Source organism: Macaca fascicularis, chromosome 7 (genome assembly GCF_037993035.2).
Source record: "Macaca fascicularis isolate 582-1 chromosome 7, T2T-MFA8v1.1".
NCBI classification, from domain to species: Eukaryota; Metazoa; Chordata; class Mammalia; order Primates; family Cercopithecidae; genus Macaca; species Macaca fascicularis.
The window spans coordinates 135,464,472-135,489,749 of record NC_088381.1 but is presented as its reverse complement, the minus strand read 5'-3'; the positions used below and the strand labels follow the sequence as shown (position 1 = coordinate 135,489,749).

Sequence of the window (25,278 nt, the reverse complement as noted above, 5' to 3'; positions counted from 1 at the left end):
GAACGTTTTAGCAGCTGTCAGACCTACCTTGGGAGCAGCCATCTGGAAGATCAACTTCTCAATGTGGCTTTTTCCAGAGGTCTTGTCTGGGATAGATCTAATCACAAGCATGAAGTCATCCCTGCAGCCACCAAAGGTTGTCACTGAAGAGTAGGGGTAAGTGACGTGCACTTGCTGTGGAAAGGAACCAGTCAATTCTGGGGAAACTTTCCACCTGTCCCCTGAGCTAGGAACCAGCATCCCCTGTCTCTTCTAGGCACAGGAAAGGAGAACTCCCAAGTGGTCATAATTTGGAGATCTCCATCTTGAATGTCTACAAGCACTGTCTAGACTAGATGACAGTGGTGCCTGGGCAGGAGTGGGGGTAGAGCAGCCATGGTCACTTGGTTCAGGCTTTTGAGTCCACAGAGGAGAAGAAAGACCATGTTGAGGAAGAAGAGGGGTCAAGGAGCAGCCTGCATCCTTTCATACCATAGTGTTGTGGTCCAGGATGCTGACACCATCCTCATTCACAGCAATCCACACCAGAGCATTCTCCTTGGAAGACAGCTGGGCAGGCTGGGGAAACAGAAACAACCCATCAGATAGATCCATAGTTACAGATTTTGAACTATAAGAACTTTCTGAGAAAGAAGGCACATCCAGGGATCTGCTAAGCAGTAATTTCCAGCCACCTCATCTTGGAAAACAGACGGTATTTGTACAGCGTATGCAGAAAATAGACAAGGCTGCTTGTGACAGGAGACCCTTGGCCTTGGGGCTCTGGTCACCTACTAACCATCTCAACGGCAGAGGCGATCATTCTTTTGGTGTCCCTAGCACCCATGCTGCCACAGCACACTGGATGGAAAGCTCTGTGCTACAGAATAGAGGCCAGCCCTGGCCACTCTATTAGGGGAATGGGGAACAGGTGGTTTTCTCCTAGTCTTGGAATTCCACCTATAGTCTCCAAGCTGAAGTGCTTCTGACTTCAGCCAATCTCCTAGGTGCTGTAAAAGAAATAGGAAAGCAAGAATGCAGTCCTGTGGCTTTAGGCCCTATCAGTAAGGAAGTGACTATTTAGTGGACATTCCTGTAATGACTGATTTTCACTGCCAGGAGTACGGTATGGTAATCCAGAAAACCTCTCTCTTAATCCAAAGGGAGGCAGATAGACATCGGACATGTCGCCTTTTTCAGAAGCTTTTCCCAAGCTCCCAGACCAAGTGGGTCCCCGTTTCATGCCTTTATAACACCTCTGTACATCTCCTTCATAGCACTTGCGATGGCTTATAAATATATATTAAATATATAGAGAAAAAAATGAATACGATTATTTGATGAATGTACATCTCCTGCACTAGATGGGAAACTCCAGGAAGGCAAGGACCGTGTCTGATTTTCTCACCTCTTATAACCTCAAACAACCAGCACTGGACATAGTAGGAGCTCAACTATTTGTTGAATGAATGGATGGCCATTTTCCGATCTGTGGCTTCAGTAAACAGGATCACTGCCCAGCTTTGAGCTGTAATTATCTACAATGTTTATGCACAACAGACACCCAGTGAAGAAAAGTTCCTTCTGAAATTACTGTTGGCCACCTGGCCTTCATACAGAGGTGAAATTAATGGCTGCCTAAGTAATTTGATTCCCCTGTATGCCATGTCAAACCAGTGGAGATGTATTTCTTTAGGTTATACATTGTTCTTTCAAACTTTAAAACAAATGAAAGCACTCTTGAGAGGGCTATTATATCAAGTCTGAATCTGTGTGTGTGAATTAGTTGATCACATCTTTTCTTTTGGGGCAGTCAACAAAGGACAGATGAAGATAAGCAATCACAATTCTGCTCTGGACTGGAAATCCAGTAGGCCAGAAATGGTGGAGGGATAGTGACCCCTGGTGGTTACTGGTATGGAGGCGGGGGCTGCAAACTGGTATGGCTCAAACATGAGCAGATGGGGACACACCTAAGGGTGTGGGCAGCTCCTTCCACGGGCACTTACCTGAGCAGCAAAAAGCTTAGCACCAAAGAAAGGCCATTTCCTGGCCACGGTCAGGTAGATGCGGATGCACTCAGGAGGGGAGCAGCCTTGCAATGTTGCCCACTTTGTGGTCAACATATCTGCCAGGTGCCTGGTGTGGGCAGATGGAGAGAAATAGTGCCAGTGAAGTGCCAACATGTCTTCATTCCAGCCCTGAGGCCTCCCCACAGGGGCTGCAAGCCTACCTACCTCAGCTGTTCGGGGGGAGCCCCATGTCTGTAGCGCCTGGGGTAGAACCTGTCTAGGACCTGCTGGAGAAGATGCTGAGCCTTGGCAGGGGATGTGCCTCCAGGGCCTGGCAGGGCAGGCTTCTCCAAGTCCCCATATTCTACCTGTGATAGAAGCACATGAAGAGACCAGTCAAAATCTGATGGTGGATGGGCCAGGTGGGGGCTGTTGAGAGGTGAAATAAACCATTACTTTATTACCCTCTTGGTGGGGTGCTAGTGGATGTGAAAAATACTTTAGAAAAACACTTCATCTCAAGTTTTACAGACACTAGAGAAACAAACTTAGGGCCCTAGAATATTAGAGATCACTGACCAACTTTGATTTTGCAGCTGAGGTAAAGTGCCTTTTCCAAAGACACAGTTAATTGGTAGCACACAAGGGAAAACAGTGTGGAAATTCTGGCTTCCAGTCCAAAAATATGGGCTATAGAATTGAAGATGCTACAGATCCTAGAGTACAGCAGAGTGTTCCAAATGTGGCCTTTGGAGTTGGATACCTGGCATAAATCCCAGCTTTGTGTCCCTGATCAAGTTACTTAAACTCTCTGAGCTTCAATTTCCTCATCTATTAGGTGCGAATAAAAACTACAATGGAGGATGCATATATGCTTATTTCAGGGCCTCCTAGAGAGTATTCTTATCTTTTTAATTATAAACATCAACTGTTATTGTTTCCTCTTCCTTTCCAGCATGTAAATCCAGATTCTTATTCTATATTTACAATATTTTTAACTTTTAATTTTTGTGGGTATATAGTAGGTGTCAGACTCTCTTATATGCCCCTTTACCTGCTAGCTGAACATTGCTACTGAGATGCAACACCACCTGAACCTTTGGAATACTAATTACAGACAAGACCAACAATTTTATCATGGCTCTTATGGGAGCCATGAAGGTATCCCAGATACCTTTGACAAGATGGCCTTCTAAATATAACAGGAAGGACAGTCCAAGTCTGAATGTGTGTTCCTCTTCCTAATTCTACTTAGAAGGTCTGATGGTTTATGAAGTTTACCACATCTATTACATGATACACATTATCCAGGTATCATACTTAGTACAACCCTGTGGAGGCTGGCAGAGGTGTTTTTGTTGTTGTTGTTGTTGTTTTGTTTTGTTTTGAGACCGAGTTTTGCTCTTGTTGCATAGGCTGTAGTGCAATGGCACGATCTTGGCTCACTGCAACCTCCACCTCCTGGGTACAAGTGATTCTCTGGCCTCAGCCTGCTGAGTAGCTGGGATTACAAGCGTCCACCATCACACCCAGCTAATTTTAATTTTTATTGTATTTTATTTTATTTTTTTCAGTAGAGACAGGGTTTCACTGCTCAGGCTGGTCTCGGACTCCTGACCTCAGGTGATCTGCCCACCTCAGCCTCCCAAAGTGCTGGGATTACAGGCATGAGCCACTGCACCTGGCCAAATATTTTTGGTTTTGGTATACTGAGAAGGAAACTAAAGCATAGAGAAGTGAAGTGACTTGGCTAAGACCTCACAGTTGGAAGGACTCAAACCCAGTCTCTGGATTCCAAGTCCAGCCATCTGCACACATCCTGTATCTGCGGTGAGTGCGGAGCTCTGCTCTGTAGGAGTCAGCTGTTGTCCATTCCAGAGATGGCAAAGCTGCCTTCTCCTGAGCACCACAGGATCTGCAGAATCTTTCCTGTGTTTTGGGCTGCATGGTGCATTCATTCTAAGCTGGCAACCCCACCCTCCTGCTTCCTGAACAAAACCTTACCTGGGCCATCAGGGCAGCCATCTCAAGAGCCAATTCCTTGTTGACAGGAAACCTCCCTGCCACTATCTCTCTACTAGTTTGAGAGGCAAGGAGCAGCCGTTCTCGGTCCGTCTCCCCTTTGACTTGACTGCGAAAGTACAGCCTGCGGAGCAGAGAAGAAGAAGCCAGGACTCAGCAGGGATCCCAGACAGGGATGAGGCTTTCTCGGGGTCTGTTACCTTTATTTCCAAAAGGAGAAACTACTCTTTTCCCACTATTTATGAGCCTATTTTGTATTGCCTCCAGAAACATATAACCAAGTATGGCACAGAGCAGATGAAGGTCATGCTGATACAGGAGGACATGGTTCATTCTGAAGACACCATTAAACTTACTGGATTTAGTAAGGGAAATCTGGTACCTGGAGTTACAGATTAAGGGACTGGATGAGGTAGGAGTCCAAGAGACTATTGGAAACGATTTGCCTGGAGACATACTGAGATGGAGGGATGGGATTTTTCTTAACCAAATTGATAGAAAGTCGGGATGTCTACTTCTGTATTTCCTGGAATTGGTATAGGAGGTACATACTCTTTAGCTTTGACTAGCTGGAGCTTATACAAAATTTCACTCTCATAAAGTAACACACTTAGCCATCCCATGAGGTTGGTCTATTTTCTTTTCTTTCCTTTTTTTTGAGGCAGGGTCTCACTCTGTCGCCCAGGCTGGAGTGCAGTGGCGCGATCTCAGCTCACTGCAGCCTCGACCTCCCGGGCTTAAGTGATCCTCCCACCTCAGTCCCCCTGAGTAGCTGGGACTACAGGTGCATGCCACCATGCCCAGCTAATTTTTGTATTTTTTATAGAGGCGGGGTTTTGCCATGTTGCCCAGGCTGGTCTGGTCTGTTTTCTTGGCAAATGTGTGTGTGTGCGTGCGCGTGCATATACACACACACACAAGCAGTACAGGGAAGGCTGACAGAAGGCCTGAGCTGCCCAGGGTTTCACAGAGTATCAGCAGCAGAGCCAGCCTGCACCCCAGCTAGTGACTGCCAGGCAGCGTTATATCTGTGGGCCCCTCCCCTGTCTGGATAGGCTGTCTAGTCAAGGAGGTGATGGGCTGGCACCCAGTGGCAGCCCTCGTGTTTGGCCCCACCCTTGTGCAGTGCTGAGGACCTGTTCTTGTACATCAGCTTCACGACGCGTGTCCCACCCTCAGACTTTCCGGGGTGCAGCTCCTTCATGGCTTGTTCCCACTTGGAGATGGCATCGCAGATCTTGAAAAGGCAAAAGAAGAAAGTCAGAAAATTTCCTGATAAGGAGAGAAGGGATCAGGGTCCAGCCAGGGCTGGACTCAGAGCAGAAGAGCAAAGAAAACAAAGGAAAGGTCCTCCCACCAGGAGGCTGACCTGTGGAGCTTCATGCTTCCTGGACCCAAGGTGGCAGCGGCTCCCTCACAAACAGAGGGAACCCTGGACAGGGTGAGCAATAAAGCAAGAAATCTGCCCTGCTGGCCTCACCAGCTGAGGGGCCTCCCCAGAGGCTAGGCAGCCCCATGGCCTTTGATCACCAGCTCTATTTCCATTCCACTGACTGCTATTCTCCTTTTCAACAAATATGCCCAGAGGCCTACCATGTCACAAAGCCTCACAGACACCCAGACATTGGCAAAGAAGGTATGTGGCATAGTTTTTCCAGGCAATGTTAAAAGACCATAGAAGCCTTTGTCCTGTTAAAGACAAGCACACACTGGAGCCAAATATGCATCAAAGTGCTAGAGCACATTCTCACAAACACTTATCCCCTAGGGCAGTAAGCCCAGACCACAATACAAGATTGACCTTAAATTCCATTCAACGGCCTTTACTTATAGGGGCACCATAAGGACCTGCCTCTTTAAAAGTGTGGTTCAACCTATAAGCATGGCATAGACCCTGGCAGAAAGCGTAAAAGTGAGGTGCTGGGTACCACATGACATCCGGGGGGTCCAGGCATACAGCTGGGAGCCTCTGAGTAGGCGCATGTAGGCAGTGGCTTTGTGGGGCCTCGCTGTCCCTACACCAAGCCAAGAAGAGGCTTTTCTTCTGGACGCTGCACAGCCACTTGAGGGAAGTAGGAGTGTAGTGATCTTGTCTCCAGAGACAAGGGCACACAACAGCTTTTTTCTCCCTCCCCAGGTACATTTTAGGATGGCACAGAAATGCTGACTAGGGCAGCACCTTGGGCTCAGCACCAAATGAGCTACCAAACAGTCAGGCACCCATCAAATGGGCTCTTTCCCCACCACCAATATCCCTGAGCAGGGAGGGGCTCAGCCGGCTCAGTGGGAGGCTGTCACCTTGACACTTCCCTGCAGGCAGTGCTCCAGGTCCCTGCCAGAGGGATCGTCCGTGAAGAGGGCAAAGCCAGAGTGGGATGGCTTTCTCATGCCTATCTCCTGGTTCAGCCGCTGGAGGAACTCATCAACCGTGGAGGAGCCATCAAAACCAACCACCTGAGATGGGAGAAGGGTTCCACCCCTGAGTGAACTTCCCAAGAGGAGCTCACTAGGGCTGGTGGAGGGGACTGGGTACCGCAGGTGGAAAGGAGCAAAGACAAATACAAGAGGCCAAAGCAAGTTGGTTTCTGTGTTAATAGGCAAAGGGCCAGTGCATGAGGGATGTGAGCCCATCCACTGTAAATTTTACCAGGCATACCTGGGTCCCTCCTTTACCAACAATCTTTTGGAGGCCCTTTCTTATGCCACTTTCTTAGTCAGCATCTCAGCTTCCCTGTTCATGCAATGAGTTCATAAGATCTACTTCTGGGGCGCCAGTGAAGAATCTGCCAAGCCTAAGGAGCTTTAGCATCCACCTGGCCCAGAGGTATTCTCTGGATGATGACGTGAGAAGACTCGGGGCAAGGAGCACGCCCAGCTCCTCACCTGATAAGTCCCGTTGGTAAAGTGCACGGGGATGCTGAAGGGCAAGGAGTGGTGGAAGGGGTTACGCAGCAGGATGGACACCACTTCCATGCGTGACGGCCTGGCTTCCCGCTCCCCAGTCTGCAGGGTCCGCTCCACTGCCCGCTGGCAGTAGGTGGCATACTGGCCAGTTTCACTTCTAAAAAGACAGAAGAAGGGAGTATTATGGACTCTGCTCATCCCTGCCACTTTGGCACCCCAGGTCCCTATCCGGATTCAGCCAAGACCAAAACTGTAGCTGGGGCAGGTTGTGAGAAAAGCCCTGAAGACTCTGGTCTGGGGCGTTAATTTGTCATTCAGGACCTTTATATAGCAGGTTGCTGGCATGGATATTTTCTTCCAGAACCCAGAGAACATAACAACAGAATAGCATTTGCGGACAGTTTGGGGGCAGTGTGGCTTTATGCAAGAGTTGCCATAGTACCTCCAGGGATGCATGGATTGGCATGCAGAGAAGCTTAAGCATGCCCAGACCCCCACATACCCATTTGTGCACATGGCAATGGGTGAAGTCTCCACCACCACTGAGCGGTTTCAGAGGACAGGAGTGATCTGGTCTGTCCTAGACTCCTCTCATCCCTCTTATTCATGCTGCAGTTGGCAATGCTCAAGTGGCAGAGGGAATGGCCAGGTTCACTCACCTGGGATCTGCATGGCGTTGGAGCTGCTGCTTGACATACCAGAGGAAGTGATGCTGAGGCAGGAAAAGTGGAGCACACAGAGCGAGGAACTGCCAGCACTGCCAGGGACACACACAGCATAGGGTGAGTGCTGGGCCTACAGCACTACCTGTCCTCATAGCCCTGAGTTACAAAGCCTTCAGCACTCTTTCCCCAAACCAGAGCCCCCAACTTGCTGTGGGTGCTGGGACAGCCAGCTTGGTCAGGCTGTGTCCAGAATGCAATCACCTGTCTGTGCACAGACAGCTCAGCTGCACTGATGCAGCTTGGAGCACGGAGGCTGGCTGCTGGCTGGGCTCACAGTATGCCTGTCCAGTCACCTCCTCCCACCTTTCCCACCTGCCAGCCCTTGCCAATGGCTTCTGTCAGCTGCTGTACCCCGGCATACCTACCTGCATGAGGGAGTACTTCTGAGGTGGGCGGCAGCTGGTCTGCTTCATGAGTTGGCAATAGATCTCACTCTGCAGCTCGGGGTGAACCAGGCAGACCTGCAGTGCGGTCTGGGCCAAGGACACGTGGTAGTCCACCGAGGCAGCTTCCACCGGCACGTTGATGAAGAGCTGGCAGGACTGGGAGGGAACGGCAGTGAGCACAGCAGACCAGCATCCCCTGGGTTCAGAGAACTCAGCGGCTTGGCCATTTCCCAAGGGCTCCAGGGAGGTTCAAGTTTACTGACTGCCCTTTCTAAGAGGGAGCACTGCTACTGCTGGAGGGCATCTCTGCTTACTAAAAGGGGCTATGGGCTACTTTGGGGTAGAAGCTTTCCTTTTTAAAATGTTCTCATTACATAAACAAGACAAATGCATTAAAAAAAAAAAAAAAAAAAACCAGAAAACTCAGACGTTCACAAAGAACATGCTAAAATAGGTCTGAATCTCTCAGGTCCAGAAGCAACATAAACCTGGCCTTTTCTGCTTAACTACAGGAGGAGGGGAGCTCCCCCAGAGAGAGTTTTCATTGGCATTTCCCAAGGACTTGTGCATGACATTCCAGAGCTGCTTCCCTCCCAGTGACAGGATTACATTCCTGCCATCCAGGAAGTGATAGGGACCCCAGGAAGTTCCCTTCCTCTCCAGATCCCTCTGTGGGTTGTCCCCAACGGCACAGGTCTTCTCCACCCAAGTATTGCAAGTATCCCAGCGGTGGGCCTGGTCGCCACCCCCCTTTACCTTGAAGAGCTTGAGGGCCTCCGTCTGCAAGGCCTCAGAGGGCAGGGTGGTGAGGGAGGCGTATAGGCCGTCTTTGCTGTAGCACAGCATGGGGTGCCTCCAGAGCGGCGAATCTGCCCAAAGCACAGAACCAGAGAGCAGGGACAGTTACTACTGAGAAGGGACTCACCTCCCATTCACTGCCATCTTTAATTTATGGGGAAGAGAGTGGTTTATCTGCGACACTTGGGTTGTGCTGGGTTTATCATCCATGGAGTGTGGGGGGTACAGGTGGGCACTGCAATGAGCCCCCTCATATAAGCATGGCCTTTCTCATGGAATGGCAGTAGGGGTGAGTGTGCAAGGCTATGGGTGTCTGAGTGCAAGTGGATGTGTGCAGGGGAGCCGCTTTCTTACTGTGTCAGGTCTGGATGGAGGAGCACATGAATTGGTCAGAAACAAGCCTCAGAGCAGTAGTAAAGGGGTGTATGTGGTATATGCCATTAATTAGTTCCTCAGGGCCCTGAGAATCAGTAGCAAAACAAAGACTCCAAACAGGTTAGTCCGATCCCAATTTAGGCTTCACTCATTGATTTACAAACTCTTAACTATAGATTAACCAGCTACCTTCTTTCCTCAACCCTCTCTGCCCAGCCAGCAACGCAGCAGGTTGATCCAAGTAAAACATTTACCCAGGTCCCTGGAAAGCCTGCTTCCCAGATAAACTCCCCCAGATGCAGAGTGGTCACCTCAGTGTCTCAGCTGGAGACAGAAGGGCCCTGGAGCTTGGATGGGAACTTCCTCTCTGTGGCTTAGATGTTTTAAAAACAGCTTCAGAGTACAACACTGCTTTCTTTGGAATCTGGACCAATAGTCACCAAGCCACTACCCTCTGACCCAAGCAGTGGTGGCCACCCTTGCCTTACCTGGGTCTCCTTCACCATCCATCAGTTTTCCAATGAGCTGCTCATAGGCAGTGCCCACCTTGGCACTGCTGCCACCCGCAGCCACTGTGAGGTGGTAGAGCCACGTATCCTGGAAGAGGACAGAAAGCCATCGGATGGGGACGGCGTGGGAAGAGTGGAGGCAAGAGCTCCAAGGAGGACTCCTTAAAGGGGCCAAGCCCATGTGGGGTTCAGCTAGTTTGGTTGGCATGAGTCAGGGCTACTTGGAAAGACTGAGGATCAGGTGAACATGAACCCAAGTTTCCAAATTTGCGATTCTATCACATGGCCTCAGTGAAGCAGTGTTGGTCACTGGGAATAAATTCAGTATAAAGGAGTATTCCCATTCAGAGAATATTAGTTGCCCAAGTGTCCAGAAGGAAATAAACTTGAATTTTGAGAAGCTCAGGGGAAAGAGAAGAGATCAGAATCACAGGTCCAAGCCTGGCCCTGGAGGCCCAGCCCTCTTCCTTACCTTTTCATGCTTGGTGCCAATGAGGAGGTAGGTGGGGCTGTGCTCTGCGGGGTGGATCACCAGGGTGCAGTGGGAGGAAAGCAACCGTCTGGTTCCTCCAGCCTCATAGTCCTCGTCTGAGTCACAGGATCGATCTACTTCCTCTATGCGCGCGTCCCGCACAGGCAGGCAGCCCAGGGGTCGCTGTGGACAGGAGACTTCCATGAATGGGAGAGCCAGTGGAGGACAAGGGAGTCTCCTTTCTCTGAATACATAGGCTCCGTGGAGCTGGGAATGGTGGATATGGACAGACAACAGGATGGGGAGGTGGAGACTATAGCATCCCAGCCAGGCTGGCAGCAGAATGAGGCTTGCTTGGAGAAGCACCAGAAACCCAGACAGGCAGAACCTCACACTCTGGAGGGATCCAGCCAACTGGTTTTGTATTTATCATGGGGTTATGTGGGGTAGGGACTTTCACCAGGACATGCAGCGGCGGTCATATGCTTCAGGGGAAGCAGGAGAGTGGGTATTGTGAGGAGGCTGAGGAAGTACCTTGTCCTCATGGCTCCGATAGTAGTAGAAGGTTTTCCCAACAAGAGCGCACCAGACCAGCTTGGAGTGGCCATGCTTTACCTGTAAGACAGAAATGAACTGGCATTATGAGAAGTAGGTGACTCTAGAAGTAAATCCAGCACTGGCAAAGAGAACTAGGTGACTCCAGAAACAAATCCAGGACTGGCAAAGAGAAGCCACAGAGAGACAGATTTGACCTATGGTAGAGATGGAGATGCCATTCGGGCTCCCTACTAATGGAACCACCCCTTTCACAGCGAGGGTGCCATGGCGCCCTGTGGCACCCCAGCCATCATGGGCTATTCAGTGACCTATGACCTGCCATGAAATGATTAGCCAGGCTAATCAGATGTCCCCTCCAGGCATATGAAAATGGGAAGAACTTGCTAGGTGGCAGAGGCCACAGTTGTCAGGGTGCCGGGAGGGAGGGAGGGAAAACAGCAGGCTGAAGCCCTTGGGCAACCATGCATCATGAGGGAACAGAAGCTGCACATGGGTGGAGGAGAATGACATAAACAGACTGAACGAGAAGCAGAGGCACAGAGCGAGCCTGCCAGCCCTGAGCTTGCTGAGTGCAAGTCGCTTTGGTTCCTGCTGATGTTCTGGTCTAGCTAATGTACTTCCTTGTTAACTTCCATTTTCTTGGGATTAACAACTGCTTCTCTGCTCTTTTCAACCAGAAGAGCCCTAATAAAAATGTCTTTCGGGTAGGCCTGGGATACTTTAAGCTTTAAGTCTTTGAGGGGCCATACCTACCTCACCCAGGTCTCTTCCTCCCATTATTAACACTGAGGTGGGTACAAGGTGTGGGTGGGTGACAGCCCCTAATGACCTCAAAATGGATACAAGATAATCCCTTCCCTTCTCTGTCTTGAGAATAGTTGTTCCGACGACCCTGATTTGTTTCCAGGGAATCACTCGCCATCACGTTGTGTGGCCAGACCACGTTTGAGGGCTGGCCAGCGAGTCACTGTGAGGAGGCTCCCAGAGAAAGGAACCCCGTATAAGGGGGACCCCACCAACCTCGGCACCCCACTCCTCGCTCCCCTGACTCGCAGGAGGCACACGTTCCTGCCCTATCAGCCCCACCCTGTACCTTGGTCAGCCAGCCCTTCACGGTGGGCTTGGTGCCCCCCCGAGGCAGAGCTGGAGGCCCGGTGGCCTGCACCTTCAGCAGGTTCTGGAGTACTCGGATCCACTCCTCCAGCAGGCTGGGTGAATCGGCCGTCAGGTAGTAGGTTTTCTTCTCAGAGATGAGCTGTGGAGGGCAAGATGTGGGGGCGGGGCAGCACGCTGGGAGAATGGAGTAACCGGGACCTGGCTCCGAGGTGGCACCTGTCCCTGAACCCAAGGGACCGGCCTTCTGCCTGCCCTAGTGCTCCCTCCTTTCTTTTCCTCCTCATCTTTTCCTCCCTGTCTCTCCTTCCTTCACTCCATCTCTCATATTCTATCTCATCTTCCTTTCTTGTACTCAAAGTTAGGATCACATCCAAATGTTGATCTAAAGTCTTTCATTCATGCTTATTTGGCCCCATCTTTGTTTCACTCATAGCCATATCCAAACCCAGCACCTCTCTGTCTAAAATACTAGCAGCTAGGAGCATGCTCACCTGAAATGTCTGTGAACCCTCCCCTCGAACAATTTGGCAGCGGGAGTTCAGATCCACTTGGCCTTGAGGTTTCCGGATGACATCACTCTGTACAGAAAGTATTGGGGAGGAGAGCCACTGAATGTGGAGCCTTTCTGGAGCACCTCATTTACCCTTAGCTCTTCCTCCAGGTCAGAAGCAAAGGGAAACACGACTCCCAGCATTCCGGCTGTGTTATGATGGATGACTTACTCTAGATTCTGGTTATAGCTAAATGGAACCTCAATCAGGAACATGGGTCCTTCTGAGAACCTCCCTATTTCATTCTGAGAACTCATGGCCAGGCTTAGGTCCCCAAGTGTGGCTCAAAGCTTCAGGTGTCCAGTGAGGTTGCCTCTCCCCACCTGCCAGACCTTTGCCCTCTGGCCTTGGGCCACATTCCCCCTCCTCCATCCCATCTGACATAGTCCAGGGTGTGACGTGGAGTCCTTTCGACTGCAGTGCTGGGCGGGGAGATTCTCACCGGGGATTTGTAGTACATAATCTGTCCCTGTCTCAGGACAAACCAGCGCCTCTTCCACGTCTTCACCCGGCTCCCCATTTTCAGCAGGTAGCCCGACTTCTCCAGTGACTCCTGAGGGGTGGAAGGGTGTAGGGGGAAGATGAAGAAAGGGGAAATCACTCAGGGCTCCCAGACATCACACAGGTCCGAGTGGTCCAGCTGCCTCACTACTCTGTCATCAATGAAATACAAAATTATTGAGTACCTACTCAGTGTATTTTCAGAATACCATACCCTGCTACGGTTCAGGGAGGACTAAATAAAACATGGGTGGTCCTGCCAAGGAAGGGCTTCCGTGCTAGCTTGGGAAGGCCTCACTATGAGAAGGTAGCAGAGCAGGGGCTGCTAGAGGGAGAGGCTGGCCAGCGAGAGCCTCAGGAGAGAGCCGGCCCTGAGCTTGCCTTGTTAGGACAGGTCAGCCACTCCCTCAAAGACTGAGACAAGGAAGAAGACCATTCCAGGCAGCACAGAGCAGGGAGAGGGCAAGGCAGGTCTGGGCGACCATGGACACACCAGCTAGGCGGGACTGGAGGGTCATGGAGCCAGGGAGATGATGGGGCAGTAGAGAGGTGTGAGCAAGGGATGGGGAATTACATCTGGATGGATGCTAGCCCTGGCATGTAGTGGCACAGCTTGGAGCCTCAGGCTTCTCATCCATAAAATGGGCTAATGACCCCAAGAGGATTGTGAGGACAAATGAGACAATGCCTGGAAACTGAGCACAGTGCCTGGTACCCTCTAAGAGTTCAATAAATGTTAGCTTGCATTAGCATTCCAGGTGATAAAACAAAGTCATATATGGAAAACTCCTCACGGGGCCTGGTGGGCCACAGCAGGCTCTCAGTAACTGGCCATTGCTGGTATTCCAGGAGCTCTCTGGGCTCCCTCCTTCCTTCCTCGTGGGGTCTGTGTCTGACTCCATAACTACACCCCCAGCCCACGCCCCCTGCCCCCATCCCCCAGCTCTAGGGACCCCTCACGTCAGGCGGCTACTGCCTGTGTCTTGTGCTGAGGGTCCCAGCAGCCTCTGCTGACATTCTGCTCCCACCCTGCCCCCGCCCGTTTCCCGGCTCACCCCGCCCAGGCCCAGCCCGTCGGTGGAGTAGGATGAGGTGCGCTGCAGTTTGTGCTCAGGCTCTGAGTAGTCACTGTCCAGCAAGCAGGCATCTGGGGGGATGGCGTAGTCACCCTCCGAGCTCAGTGAGGACATGGAGACGCCTTGCCGAGGGAGGAGGAGTCAAGGCCCGGGTCCCACACCTCCCTGACTCATGCAGCCCGGGAGCTGCTGAGCCTTGACCACCCACCCGGGACCCGCTTTCTGGGGCTGGAGGTGGAGCTGCTGGGGGGGTCATGAGCTCAGATCAAGTGAGGATCCCCATGTTCAAGTGCCCATGGGAAGAGGTGAGGGACTCCTTGCTGCTGCACCCTGCCCCTGCTCCCCTTCTCTGTACCTCTCTTGATGGCCCGGGGGCTGCCTAGTCCACTGGTCTTCCTGGACTCAGAGCAGGGCACCGACATTCGGAAACTCGCCTGAGAGCTGCAGTCATCGTCGGACCCAGAGGACTCGTCCATAAAGGGCATGTTGCTGATCTGCGTGGCTCTCTGCAAGACAGGCCCCTCCCTCACTGCAGCTCAGGCTGCAAAACAGTCCTTTTCCACCCTGCAGCTTGCACTCCTGCTCCAAGCGTCCATGGTGTGGCCAACCCCCAGCCAAGACTCTGAACAGACAACTGTCCAGTGTAAGGTCCCTCCTGGCCTCACTCCTGTGTCATGACCTCCATGTTTCTCAGGCCTCCCTTCCCACACACCATCTTCTGCGGTCCCCAAAGCAGCTGCCCATCACGACTGAACGCCTGCCCACTGTAATCCTCACTCCTTGCCACTAGGGGGCCCAAAAGCTACACCACAGACCAAGTGTGCCACGCAAGCTTTAAAAATGTGTAGGGTCGCAACAATCGATGATTGCATCTCCATTGGCAAACATTTAAAGTGACTAAGTGTTGGTGAGAGTATGGGGAGAAGATGAGGAAAACGAAACGCTAGTGTGTAAGGCATTTTTAGAAGGTAATTTGGCAGTACCTGTCAAAAATTAAAACATGCATATAATTTGCCCAGAAATCCCACCTCTAGAACTCTGTCCTACAGAAATATGTAGATATAAGTTCACAAAGACATATGTGCACAGCGATGTTCATGGCAACATTCATATTAGAGAAAAATAGGGACACAGCCTAAATTATCATTGGAGGAAAGCTTTAGGTATTAATAGTTATGGTGCTTTGATACCAAGGGTACTGGACACCTATAGAAGGCGCGGTGGCTCATGCCTGTAATCCCAGCACTTTGGGAGGCCAAGGCAGGTGGATCACAATGTCAAGAGATCAAGACCATCCTGGCTAACATGGTGAAACCCGTCTCTACTAACAATACAAAAATTAGCTGTGCGTGGTGGTGCGTGCCCGTAGTTCCAGCTACTTGGGAGGCTGAGGCAGGAGAATTGCTTGAACCCGGGAGGTGGAGGTTGCAGTGAGCTAAGGTCGCACCACTGCACTCCCACCTGGTGACAGAGCCAGACTCCGTCTCGGAAAAAAAAGAGGAGGTAGGGAAGGATAACCTGACGTGGTTATTCATGTGGTTAGGTGAACAAGCAAGGCATAGAATGACATGTATATGAGCACCTTTTGTGTGCACACAGGAGACAGTGAGAATGTGCTGCATATTTATAAATGCATCAAAAGGCCTTACTGAATAAACACTAAACCATTCACGACAGCTTCCTCTGGGCTTACGAATTAGGGAAAAGCCATGTGAGGGGAAATTTCACTTTTGGTTTTTTATTCTTCTATAAAAAATTTTATCAAGTATTACTATTATGATTCACAAACCAATAACAGAGACAAAAATGTGTATGAAAATATTGCAATTATATCTGATTTTTGTTTTTAAAATGTAATGACATTACGGGAATATAAGTTGGAATATACCTAAATAATTCTAGAAGGAGCCCTGCTGCCCTCTGGGACCTGGGGAGTGGGGCAGACATGAGAAAAGATGGGGAGGCCCATACAGCGGGCATAGGCTTAACCTTCTTACCTTGTCCATATTCATACTGATTCAAATTTTTGTCAATGTGGAATTTTTATAATAACAACCTAATAAACAATAAAACAAAATGACATATGCTGGGCTGAGCTCCCTGGCCAGGGTAACCATGTGCAGAAGCCTGGCCCTAGCGGGAAGGGGGGAGGGATTGCGTTGGGAGTTATACCTGATGTAAATGGCAAGTTGATGGGTGCTGACGAGTTGATGGGTGCAGCACGCCAACATGGCACAAGTATACATATGTAACAAACCTGCATGTTATGCACATGTACCCTAGAACTTAAAGTATAATAATAAAAAATAAAATAAAATAAAATAAAGAAGCCTGGCCCTAGAGCCCCGCTCCGGTCATTGGATGGTGAGGCCAGGGGCCTTTGCTGATGAGACACCCCCTATTTGTGCAGCAGTTTCTTACCCCCTTCAGTGCTGTGTAGACAGGCACAGTGACATTCTTGTAGACCAGGCCAGAGAAAGACCCAGGGGAAGCAAGGGCAGGAGGGCTTGAAGCTGAGCAGGGAAGAGAGGAATGAGATTACTCAAGGGCATAACCCAGGAAGAGGTGTGGGAGAAGCAGAGAACCGGGCAGATGGCATTCCCTCCAGGAGCAAGCCGGTGACAGATGTCAAGAGGGGGGCCAGGGCTCTGTTCATCTTCTCCCCTTGACTCACTTTGGGGACCATGATCTCCATGTGGTAAAGGATCCCTCACAATAGAATCCAAAGGCCTTACCCTTTAACCATTTTCTCCTCCATGACGTTTGCACAGTGTTCCACTGTTGCAGATGTGAGTTACAAATCATGCGGCTATGGGACCACCCCACAGCCCCCACTTGTGGAGATTTGGTGGCTGGCTGGAGAGGAGCCAGTGAGTGGGGTCCATGTAAATCAGGACACTTGGGACTCCTCCCACCCACGGCCCTGGCACTGCAGAAGGGAAGCCTGTGCAGGTGGGAGGCTGGGCTGGAGGCCCCCCTCAGATCCCTTCCAGCTCTGTGACTGGCTACTTCCCTGTGATGGGCTGAACCTGTACGACTTCCCTTTCCCTCCTAGGTGGGCCTTGCTGTGATTTCACCTGAACTTCACCTGCTGGGGAGGGGAACAGGGTGCCAGGCAACATTGGCCCTGGGTGTTGCCTGGAGTCTTCTCCTCCCCGCTTGCCCACCCTGCCCACCTTGGGTGTTTGGTGCCTCCAAGCCTCATGTGGGGACTCACTGTAGAGGAAAAAATGTGCCCTAAGTTCCCACATGTGGAACTCACCGCAGCAGGCAGTATTACTTCTGGGAGACACGTCTGAGAGCCGCATGCCCGATGTGGCCACAGCGTAGATCCGGCTCTCCTGAAACACGAGGTCCTAGGAGGGTCAGGGCCCAGCATCATGCCCACCCCACCCCCTCCAGGCATGTGCAGGAAAAAGCATGGCTTTGGGGGTGGGCAGACCTGCGGGGGGCAGTGACTGGCTAATAAATCTTGAGCAAGTTACTTCATTTCTGAGACTCATTTTCCTCTGCTCTAAATGGGGGTAATAATACTTACCTTTCAGGCTGCTGTGAGAATCAATGAAATACTTAATGTAAGCATTTAACACCTGGAATATAATCAGTGCCCAACAGTTCCCTGTCTTGCCTCCACCCTTCACCTTTGGGGCAAAGGAGGTTCAAGAGAAGATGGGTCAGTAACCTGTTGCTCTGAATCCTACCTGTTTTAGAAACCGTTGGGTCTCAAGATCTCACCGCCAGAAGTGAGGGATATTGATAATGAAGAAGCCACTGGGGCCACACGACAAGGGCTCTTTTGTAAGCCAGTTGTTTGGAACTTAGGGCACATTTTAAAAAAATTCTCTATTGTTTCTTTTTCTAAAAAATTATTTGTTTGTTTTTTAAGTTCCAGGGTACGTGTGCAAGATGTGCAGGTTTTTATATAGGTAAGCGTGTGTCATGGTGGTCAGCTGCACCTAAGAACCTATCACCTAGGTATTAATCCCAGCATGCGTTAGCTCTTTTCCCTAATACTCTCCCACCACCGCCCTTCCCTGCCAGGCCCCGCTAAGTGTTGCTCCCCTCCCTGTGTCCACGTGTTCTCATCGTCCAGCTCCCACTTGTAAGTGAGAACATGCAGTGTTTGGTTTTCTGTTCCTACGTGAGTTTGCTGAAGATAATGGCTTCCAGCTCCATTCATGTCCCTGCAAAGGACATGACTTCATTCCTGTTTATGGCTGCATTGTATTCCATGGTGTATATATGCCACATTTTCTTTATCCAGTCTACCATTGATGGGCATTTGGGTTGATTCCATGTCTTTGCTATTGTGAACAGTGCAGTGATGAACGTATGTGGGAACTTAGGGCACATTTTTCCCCTACAGGAATAATGTCGTATTATGGCTAGGCTTCAGGGCCAATCTACAAAGCCTATTTTGCCCAACAGTTCTCCAGCATCCCCATGCAGAAGACACTGGGAGAATGCCTATCCTGGGTCTGAAGTAGGCCACAGGCCAAAGGCCAAAGGAGCTTTTCCTAATGGCCCCGATTGCTCATAAACAACCCACATGGCTCCCTGCACCTTCTATATCTGTTTGCTCCACTGAGCCTTTGGTCAGCCTTTGGAGGAATGCCCTGCTGGCTCAGGGAGGCAGCTAGATGTGCTGTCACCTGGTGGGGTCAGATGGGCTAGGAGATGGTGTTGGAAGGGAGGTGGGTGCCTATTGGGGTGTATCCCAGAGGAGAGCAGCAGCCCTGGGGCACCTGGGAGGAGAGAAGGCAGAGCTGATGAGTGCTGCCATGAGACGCTGAGATCACTGGAGGGGCAGCAAGGCAGGAGACAGAGAGGCAGTGAGGAAGGAGGCCAAGGAGGGCCCTGCAGCAGGGCAGGGAGTTTTTGTGCTCGTGTAGGGCAGATACACTAGGCCCAAGTAAAATTAGGCATAAAAAGGATTATTTCTGCCCACAGCGGTGGTGGAATTTAACCAAGGACAGGCCTCTAACTTTGCAGAGGAAATGAAACTGAAGTTTGAAGGATTTAGGTGAAACAAAACCTAGAACTGTTTGACAAAAGGTTATCTAATGCCCAACTCACAAGGTTGTTTTAAGGATTAACTGAAAAAAGGGCTTTCCAAACTCTAAGGTACATAAGTATTTCTCACACCCTCAGATTGAGAAATGTCCTCTGACATTTCTTTTTTTTTCCCCCTCCAGATGGTTACTGCCCCATTTCCCGCCCCCCCCCCCCCCCATGGTTACTGCCTGGGAGAAAGAGAGGCTGGGCTGTTTGGCCACTGTGATTTCTTAAGCCCTCCCTGGAACAGGAGTGATCACGCCTCAGAGGCCTGGGAAGGAGCTAGCATTGTGTCTTGTTTTCCCCAGGAGCAAGTTACAAAGGGGATAGCAAACAGGATGAGATCTCCTTACATTCTTTTGGCTGATTCTTGGGTCCTCGGGGCCTAGCTGGGGGCAGGGAGGATCTATGGGAAGACCTTCTCCTGCCCCTTAATGCTTCATCCCAGAGTTCAGCTGAGGTTCCTGGGGAGAATGTCATCTGATATGCTTTCTATTTCTATACAGAACAAGAGGAGAGAATAACTCCTCGTCTTCCCATTCCTCCTCTCCTCCTCCACCCTCTCTCTCACACACACACTCTTAACCTGTTCAGATAGAGAAGACCCACTCTTTTTTTTTTTTTTTTCTTTTTAAGACAGGGTCTGGCTCTGTCGCCCAGGCTGTAGCACAGTGGCAAGATCTTGACTCATGGCAACCTTCACCTCCCTGGGCTCAAACCTAACTTCCACTTAAGCCTCCTGAGTAGCTGGGACTATCAGCATGTGCCACCATGCTCAGTTAATTTTTATATCTTTTTTGGTAGAGATGGAGTTTTGCCGTGTTGCCCAGGTTGTCTTGAACTTCTGGGCTCAAGCAATCTACCTGCTTCTGTCTCCCAAAGTGCTGGGATTATAGGTGTGAGGCACTGCACCCGGCCCAAGACCCACTCTTAAGCTATCACAGTGAATGGCTGTATTTTGGCAAAATGGCAAAGGGAGCAACGCTTCTTTCTGGTAGCAGCTGCACATTCCTTGCCTGACTGCTCCCCGTTCCCAACCTCTGCGTTTGGACGCCAGAGCAAGAAGAGGGCCAGCAGCCCAGGGGACCAGTGCTCTTCCATCTCCTAGTCTTCCTGATGTGCCCCACTCTTGGCTCAACTGGGTCTCCAGTCTTCCAGGTGTCCTTGTAACAACTAGAAGCTGGTCAACAGTCACTGACAAGGATATAGCCCAAAAGTCTAGGGCTGTGCGCCTCCCGAACCAGCATTTCTTTGTTTTGTTTTGTTTTGTTTTTGAGACAATCTCCTCTATCGCCCAGGCTGGAGTGCAGTGGTGCAGTCTCAGCTTACTGCAACCTCTGCCTCTCGGGTTCAAGCGATTCTCCTGCCTCAGGCTCCCAAGTAGCCGGGACTATAGGTGCCCACCACCGTGCCCAAATAATTTTTGTATTTTTAGTAGAGATGGGGTTTCGCCATGTTGGCCAGGCTGGTCTCGAACTCCTAACCTCAAGTGATCTGGCTGCCTCAGCCTCCCAAAGTGCTGGGATTACAGGCATAAGCCACCGTGCCTGGCTTAGAACCAGCATTTCAAAAGGAGGCCCTGGGAGGTACTGCTGAAAATACAGGTCTCCCGAGCAGTGGTGTGGGGTGAGTCCACCCTGATTCTACCCCCTCTCCCAAGTGACCTCATTCCTCCTGCTGCCAGGAGCCAACGCTCAGATGTCCCCCATGGTATTGCTGCACACCCCAGCAGCATATGTGGAGGGGATGTCTGCCCATGAATAAGACTGACATTTGCTCTGGCAATGTCCCTTAAGAGGAAGTATAGCTGGAGTGTGAGAGCTGGGCTTCAGAGCAGCTGGAACTACATTTAAAGCCTGGCTCTCAGACCAGGTGAGGTGGCTCTCATAGCTGACGAAGGAGGATCACTTGAGGCCAGGAGTTTGAGACCAGGCTGGGCAACATAGGGATACTCCATCCCTACGAAAAATTTAAAAAATTAGCCAGGTGTGGTGGCGTGCATCTGTAGTCCCGGTTACTCAGGAGGCTGGGGTGGAAAGATCCCTTGAGTCCAGGAGTACAAGGCTGCAGTGGGCTGTGATTGTGCCACTGCACTCCAGCCTGAGTGACAGAGCAAGACACTGTCTCTCAAATAAATAAATAAATAAAGCCTGGCTCCCTCACTAACTATCACATGACCTTGGGCAAGTACCTAAGTCTGTGGGGAACAGTGGTTTCCTGACCTGTAAAAGGGAGAAACCACACCTTACTCCTTGCAAGGAAAGGAGCCTTCCCACAGGCTCCGTGTGAAGCCCTTAATACCCGCAGGCCATTTTCACTGGTGACCTGTGAAATGTCATTTTTATAGCCTGTCTCATTTTTATGTTAACTTTTTATCATGGAAAATGTCAGACACAGAGCCAGACACCAGTGGCTCACACCCGTAATCCCAGCACTTTGGAGGTCAAGGTGGGAGGACCACTTGAGCCTAGGAGTTCGAGACTAGCCAGAGCAACACAGTGAGAGCCCATCTCCACAAAAAATTAAAAAATAGCTGGGCATGGTGGTACATGCCTGTAGTCCCAGCTACTGGGGAGGCTGAGGTGGGGGAATTGCTTGAGCCCGGGAAGTTGAGGCTGCAGTGAGCTGTGATTGCACCATTGCACTGCAGCCTGGGCAAGAGAGCAAGACCCTGTCTCAAAAAAAAATAAGGAAAAGAAAAAAAAATGTCAGCCTGGGCAACATGGTGAAACCCTGTCTCTACTAAAAATACAAAAATTAGCCAGACATGGTGCCGCATGCCTGTAGTCCCAGCTACTTAGGAGGCTGAAGTAGGAGGATTGCTTGAGCCCAGGAGGCAGAGGTCGCAGTGAGCCAAGACTCCACCACTGCATTCCAGCCTGGGCGACAGAGTAAGACCCTGTCTCAATTAAAAAAAGAATGATCTCATGTGCCCATCACCCAGCTCCGCAAAGATTAATGAGGTGTGGTCAGTTATGCTTCATCTGTGTCCCCACCCCTGGCCACCAACCAGATCATTGCTTCTGAAATATTTCTACCAGACAGACGTCAAGACATTTTATCCAATGTTACAAGTAAGGAAGCTGGCCTGGTGCAGTTGCCTGTAATCTCAGCACTTTGGGAGGCCTAGGCAGGTGAATCACTTGAGGTCAGAAGTTTGAGATTAGCCTGGCCAACATGGTGAAACCCTGTCTCTACTAAAATTATAAAAAGTACACTTTGGGAGGCTGAGGCGGACAGATCACGAGGTCAGGAGATCACGACCATCCTGGCTAACATGGTGAAACCCTATCTCTACTAAAAATACAAAAAATTGGCTGGGCATGGTGGCAGGCACCTGTGGTCCCAGCTACTCGGGAGGCTGAGGCAGGAGAACCCGGGAGGCAGAGCTTGCAGTGAGCCAAGATCGTGCCACTGCACTCCAGCCTGGGCAACAGAGCAAGACTCCGTCTCAAAAAGAAAAAAAAAGAAAAAAAATTAGCTGGGCATGGTGGCACACACCTGTAATTCCAGCTACTTGGGAGGCTGAGGCAGGAGAATTGCCTGAACCCAGGAGGCAGAGGTTGCAGTGAGCCAAGATCGTGCCATTGCACTCCAGCCTGGGCAAGAAGGGAAGGGAAGGGAAGGGAAAGGGAAAGGGAAAGGGGAAGGGGAAGGAGAAGGGGAAGGAGAAGGAGAAGGGAGCCAACATTTACCTACCACCTACTGTGAACCACTACTGTAAGTACTTTCATAACAACCTTATAAAGTAGGTACTATTATCCCCATTTTATAGATAGGGAAGCTGAGGCACAGAGGTTCAGTAACATGCCCAAGGTCACATAGTTAACAGTTCAACCCTAGTGGTCTGCTTCTGGGGCCTATGCTCTTGACCATTATACCAGACCATCTGAAAGACTCACAAAGATTCAATGAGGAAAGGTATGCAAGGCACCCAGCTTGATGTATGGTGCACGGTGAGCACTCAGGAAATGACAGTCAACTGCCATTCACATCATTCTGAATTCTAGCTCTGACCCTCACTGGTTGGGTGGTCTGCACAGGCTCCATGGTACCTGCCTGCCACGGCCACCATGAGGATGCCAGCAGCCTCCTTTCCTGCTCAGTGCATGGCTGTGCTCAGCCAGCAGTGTTCTTGTCATTAGCTCTGCTCTTCTGCCCAGCCCGGAGCTTGCCTCTTACCCAGGATGAAAACTGGTGCAGCGGGGGTGTAGGTGGCTTGTTACCCAGCTCCACTTCCTCCAGCTCAGCTCCAAGGGCCTGCGGGCTCTCTCTTTCCTCATTCTTCCCTGCTGGGGGTGGCTCCTCCATCTCCATCTTCTCTGGTTCCTCCCGGTACCTAGCTCGGGACTCCAGCTCAGGAAGGCCAGAGGGGTGGAGGGCTGAGAAGGCCCCAATCTCAATGCTCACCACACGGTCAAAGTGCCCATGGCCCACCTGGGGCTGGCTGTGGTGCCTTTTGGTCAACTGGATGCTGTCCCGTGGGGTGCCAGGAGCCCGCACCTTTGGTAGGGTCAGACTGCTGCCAGGGCCACCTTCCCTGGCAGAGGTCTTTGTCCCAGGGAGCATCCCTCTCTGGGCAGTAACCAGACCCTCACCCCAGGAAGCTGAACCACATCTGAAGGTACGAAGCTTCATGCATGGCTGGTGGGGAGGGCCCTCTCTTCCCAGATGAGGTTGAAGGGGCTTGGCCTCTACCATTTCCCCAGAATGGACCGTGCTGGAACTAGAATCCTCCGAGGGACTTGCTGCTTCAGAAACAGAGTCCTTGCTCTGCAGGGCACCTGGGGAAGGTGCAAGCACAGCTGCCTTCAGACCCTCGGCCTGGGAGCCACTGTTCTGGCCCGTGGGCTGGATTCCCGGCTCTGAAGGGACCGAATCCTGCTCTGCAGCTCCGTGGGGGGGCACCAGCAGCTTCCGCGAAGGAGCTATCTGAATAGCTGTGGTTGGGGTAAAAACAGTCACATTGAGAGCTCCCGTAGTTCAGCCCCACATCCACCACACACACCTACCGCACACCTGCACACCCTGGCCTGCCTACCTTCTAGTGCATCTTGAAGGGCTCCCACCTGCTCCACCAGGTGCTGATTATGGCTTTTCAGATGCTGATTCTCCATCTCAAGCTGAGCAAAAAGAAAAATGAAGATTTAGGACACCCAGCCTACAGGTTTAGATGTACTTTTTCAATTCTTTTTTTTTTTTTTTTTTGTAAAGGGTCTCGTTCTGTTGGCCAGACTGAAGTGCAGTGGAGCAGTCTTGGCTCACTGCAGCCTTGACCTCCCAGGCCCAAGTGATCCTCTCACCTCAGCCTCCTGAGTAGCTGGAACCATAGACGCACACCACCAGGCCCAGCCAATTTCGTTTATTTTTTGTACAGACAAGCTCTCGCTATGTTGCCCAGGCTGGTCTCAAACTCCTGGACTCAAACGATCTGCCCACCTCAGCCTCCCAAAGTGCTCTTTTCTTTTCTTTTTTGAGACAAGATCTGGCTCTATCACCTAGGCTGGAGTGCAGTGGTGCAATCTTGGCTCACTGCAACCTCTGCTTCCAGGGCTCAAGCCATCCTCCTACCTTAGCCTCCCACCTCAGCCTCCCGAGTAGCTGAGACTACAGGTGCATGCCACTATGCCCAGCTAATTTTTGTATTTTTTGTAGAGACAGGGTTTTGCCATGTTGGCCAGGCTGGTCTCAAACTCCTAGCATCAAGCAATCCACCTGCCTAGGCCTCCCACAGTGCTGCTGGGACTATAGGTATGGGTCACCACCCCCAGCCTGCATTTTCTTTTAAATTAAGTCCAACACACTTCTATTGAGTATCTTTTAGCAAGGGTTGGGACTGTGAGAATATGCAGGTAAGCCAGGCATCAGTTCTGTCCCCAAGAACTTGCAGCCTAGCAGGTGACCTGAGATATGCATCCAAAGAAGGGGATAGAAGGCAAAATGAGCCGATACCCTCCTGCAGGTGTGAACTACTTGTGTGGGGAGCACAGAGGAAAAGATGTATGTTCGTCAGCCAGGCGTGATGGCTCACGCCTGTAATCCCAGCACTTTGGGAGGCTGAGGTGGGTGGATCACCTGAGGTCAGGAGTTCAAGACCAGCCTGGCCAACATAATGAAACCCGTCTCAACTAAAAGTACAAAAATTAGCCAGGCATGGTGGCTAGTAATCCCAGCTGTAATCCCAGCTACTCAGGAGGCTGAGGCAGGAGAATTGCTTGAACCTAGGAGGCAGAGGTTGC

General features: G+C 50.9%; 2 protein-coding genes across 11 annotated transcripts in view; one reads left to right on the top strand and one right to left on the bottom strand.

Annotated features, from left to right (window-relative positions):
* The window catches only part of PLEKHH1 (pleckstrin homology, MyTH4 and FERM domain containing H1), a 55,838-nt gene that overhangs the window by 3,461 nt on the left and 27,099 nt on the right, over nt 1-25,278 (bottom strand). For 3 of the 5 annotated variants that reach the window (XM_073997578.1, XM_005561567.5, XM_065548945.2), the window contains 23 exons: nt 24,081-24,162; nt 23,222-23,979; nt 17,247-17,325; nt 16,406-16,497; nt 14,340-14,490; nt 13,964-14,106; nt 12,850-12,960; nt 12,348-12,434; nt 11,834-11,995; nt 10,717-10,797; nt 10,183-10,365; nt 9,690-9,798; nt 8,785-8,897; nt 8,008-8,184; nt 7,577-7,674; nt 6,897-7,074; nt 6,312-6,467; nt 5,150-5,250; nt 3,996-4,137; nt 2,217-2,359; nt 1,989-2,118; nt 472-558; nt 28-174 (listed from right to left, as the gene is read on the bottom strand). In XM_073997578.1, coding sequence (XP_073853679.1) covers nt 28-174; nt 472-558; nt 1,989-2,118; nt 2,217-2,359; nt 3,996-4,137; nt 5,150-5,250; nt 6,312-6,467; nt 6,897-7,074; nt 7,577-7,674; nt 8,008-8,184; nt 8,785-8,897; nt 9,690-9,798; nt 10,183-10,365; nt 10,717-10,797; nt 11,834-11,995; nt 12,348-12,434; nt 12,850-12,960; nt 13,964-14,106; nt 14,340-14,490; nt 16,406-16,497; nt 17,247-17,325; nt 23,222-23,979; nt 24,081-24,162 — 3,510 coding nt within the window. Of the gene's footprint in view, nt 1-27; nt 175-471; nt 559-1,988; nt 2,119-2,216; nt 2,360-3,995; nt 4,138-5,129; nt 5,251-6,311; nt 6,468-6,896; nt 7,075-7,576; nt 7,675-8,007; nt 8,185-8,784; nt 8,898-9,689; nt 9,799-10,182; nt 10,366-10,716; nt 10,798-11,833; nt 11,996-12,347; nt 12,435-12,849; nt 12,961-13,963; nt 14,107-14,339; nt 14,491-16,405; nt 16,498-17,246; nt 17,326-19,392; nt 19,465-23,221; nt 23,980-24,080; nt 24,163-25,278 lie in introns of those variants that run through there. The other 2 variants (XR_001492764.4, XM_073997579.1) reach the window with 2 other exon arrangements.
* Nucleotides 1-25,278, top strand: part of PIGH (phosphatidylinositol glycan anchor biosynthesis class H) — a 58,937-nt gene that overhangs the window by 14,359 nt on the left and 19,300 nt on the right. The gene's annotated exons all lie outside the window — the stretch shown is intronic.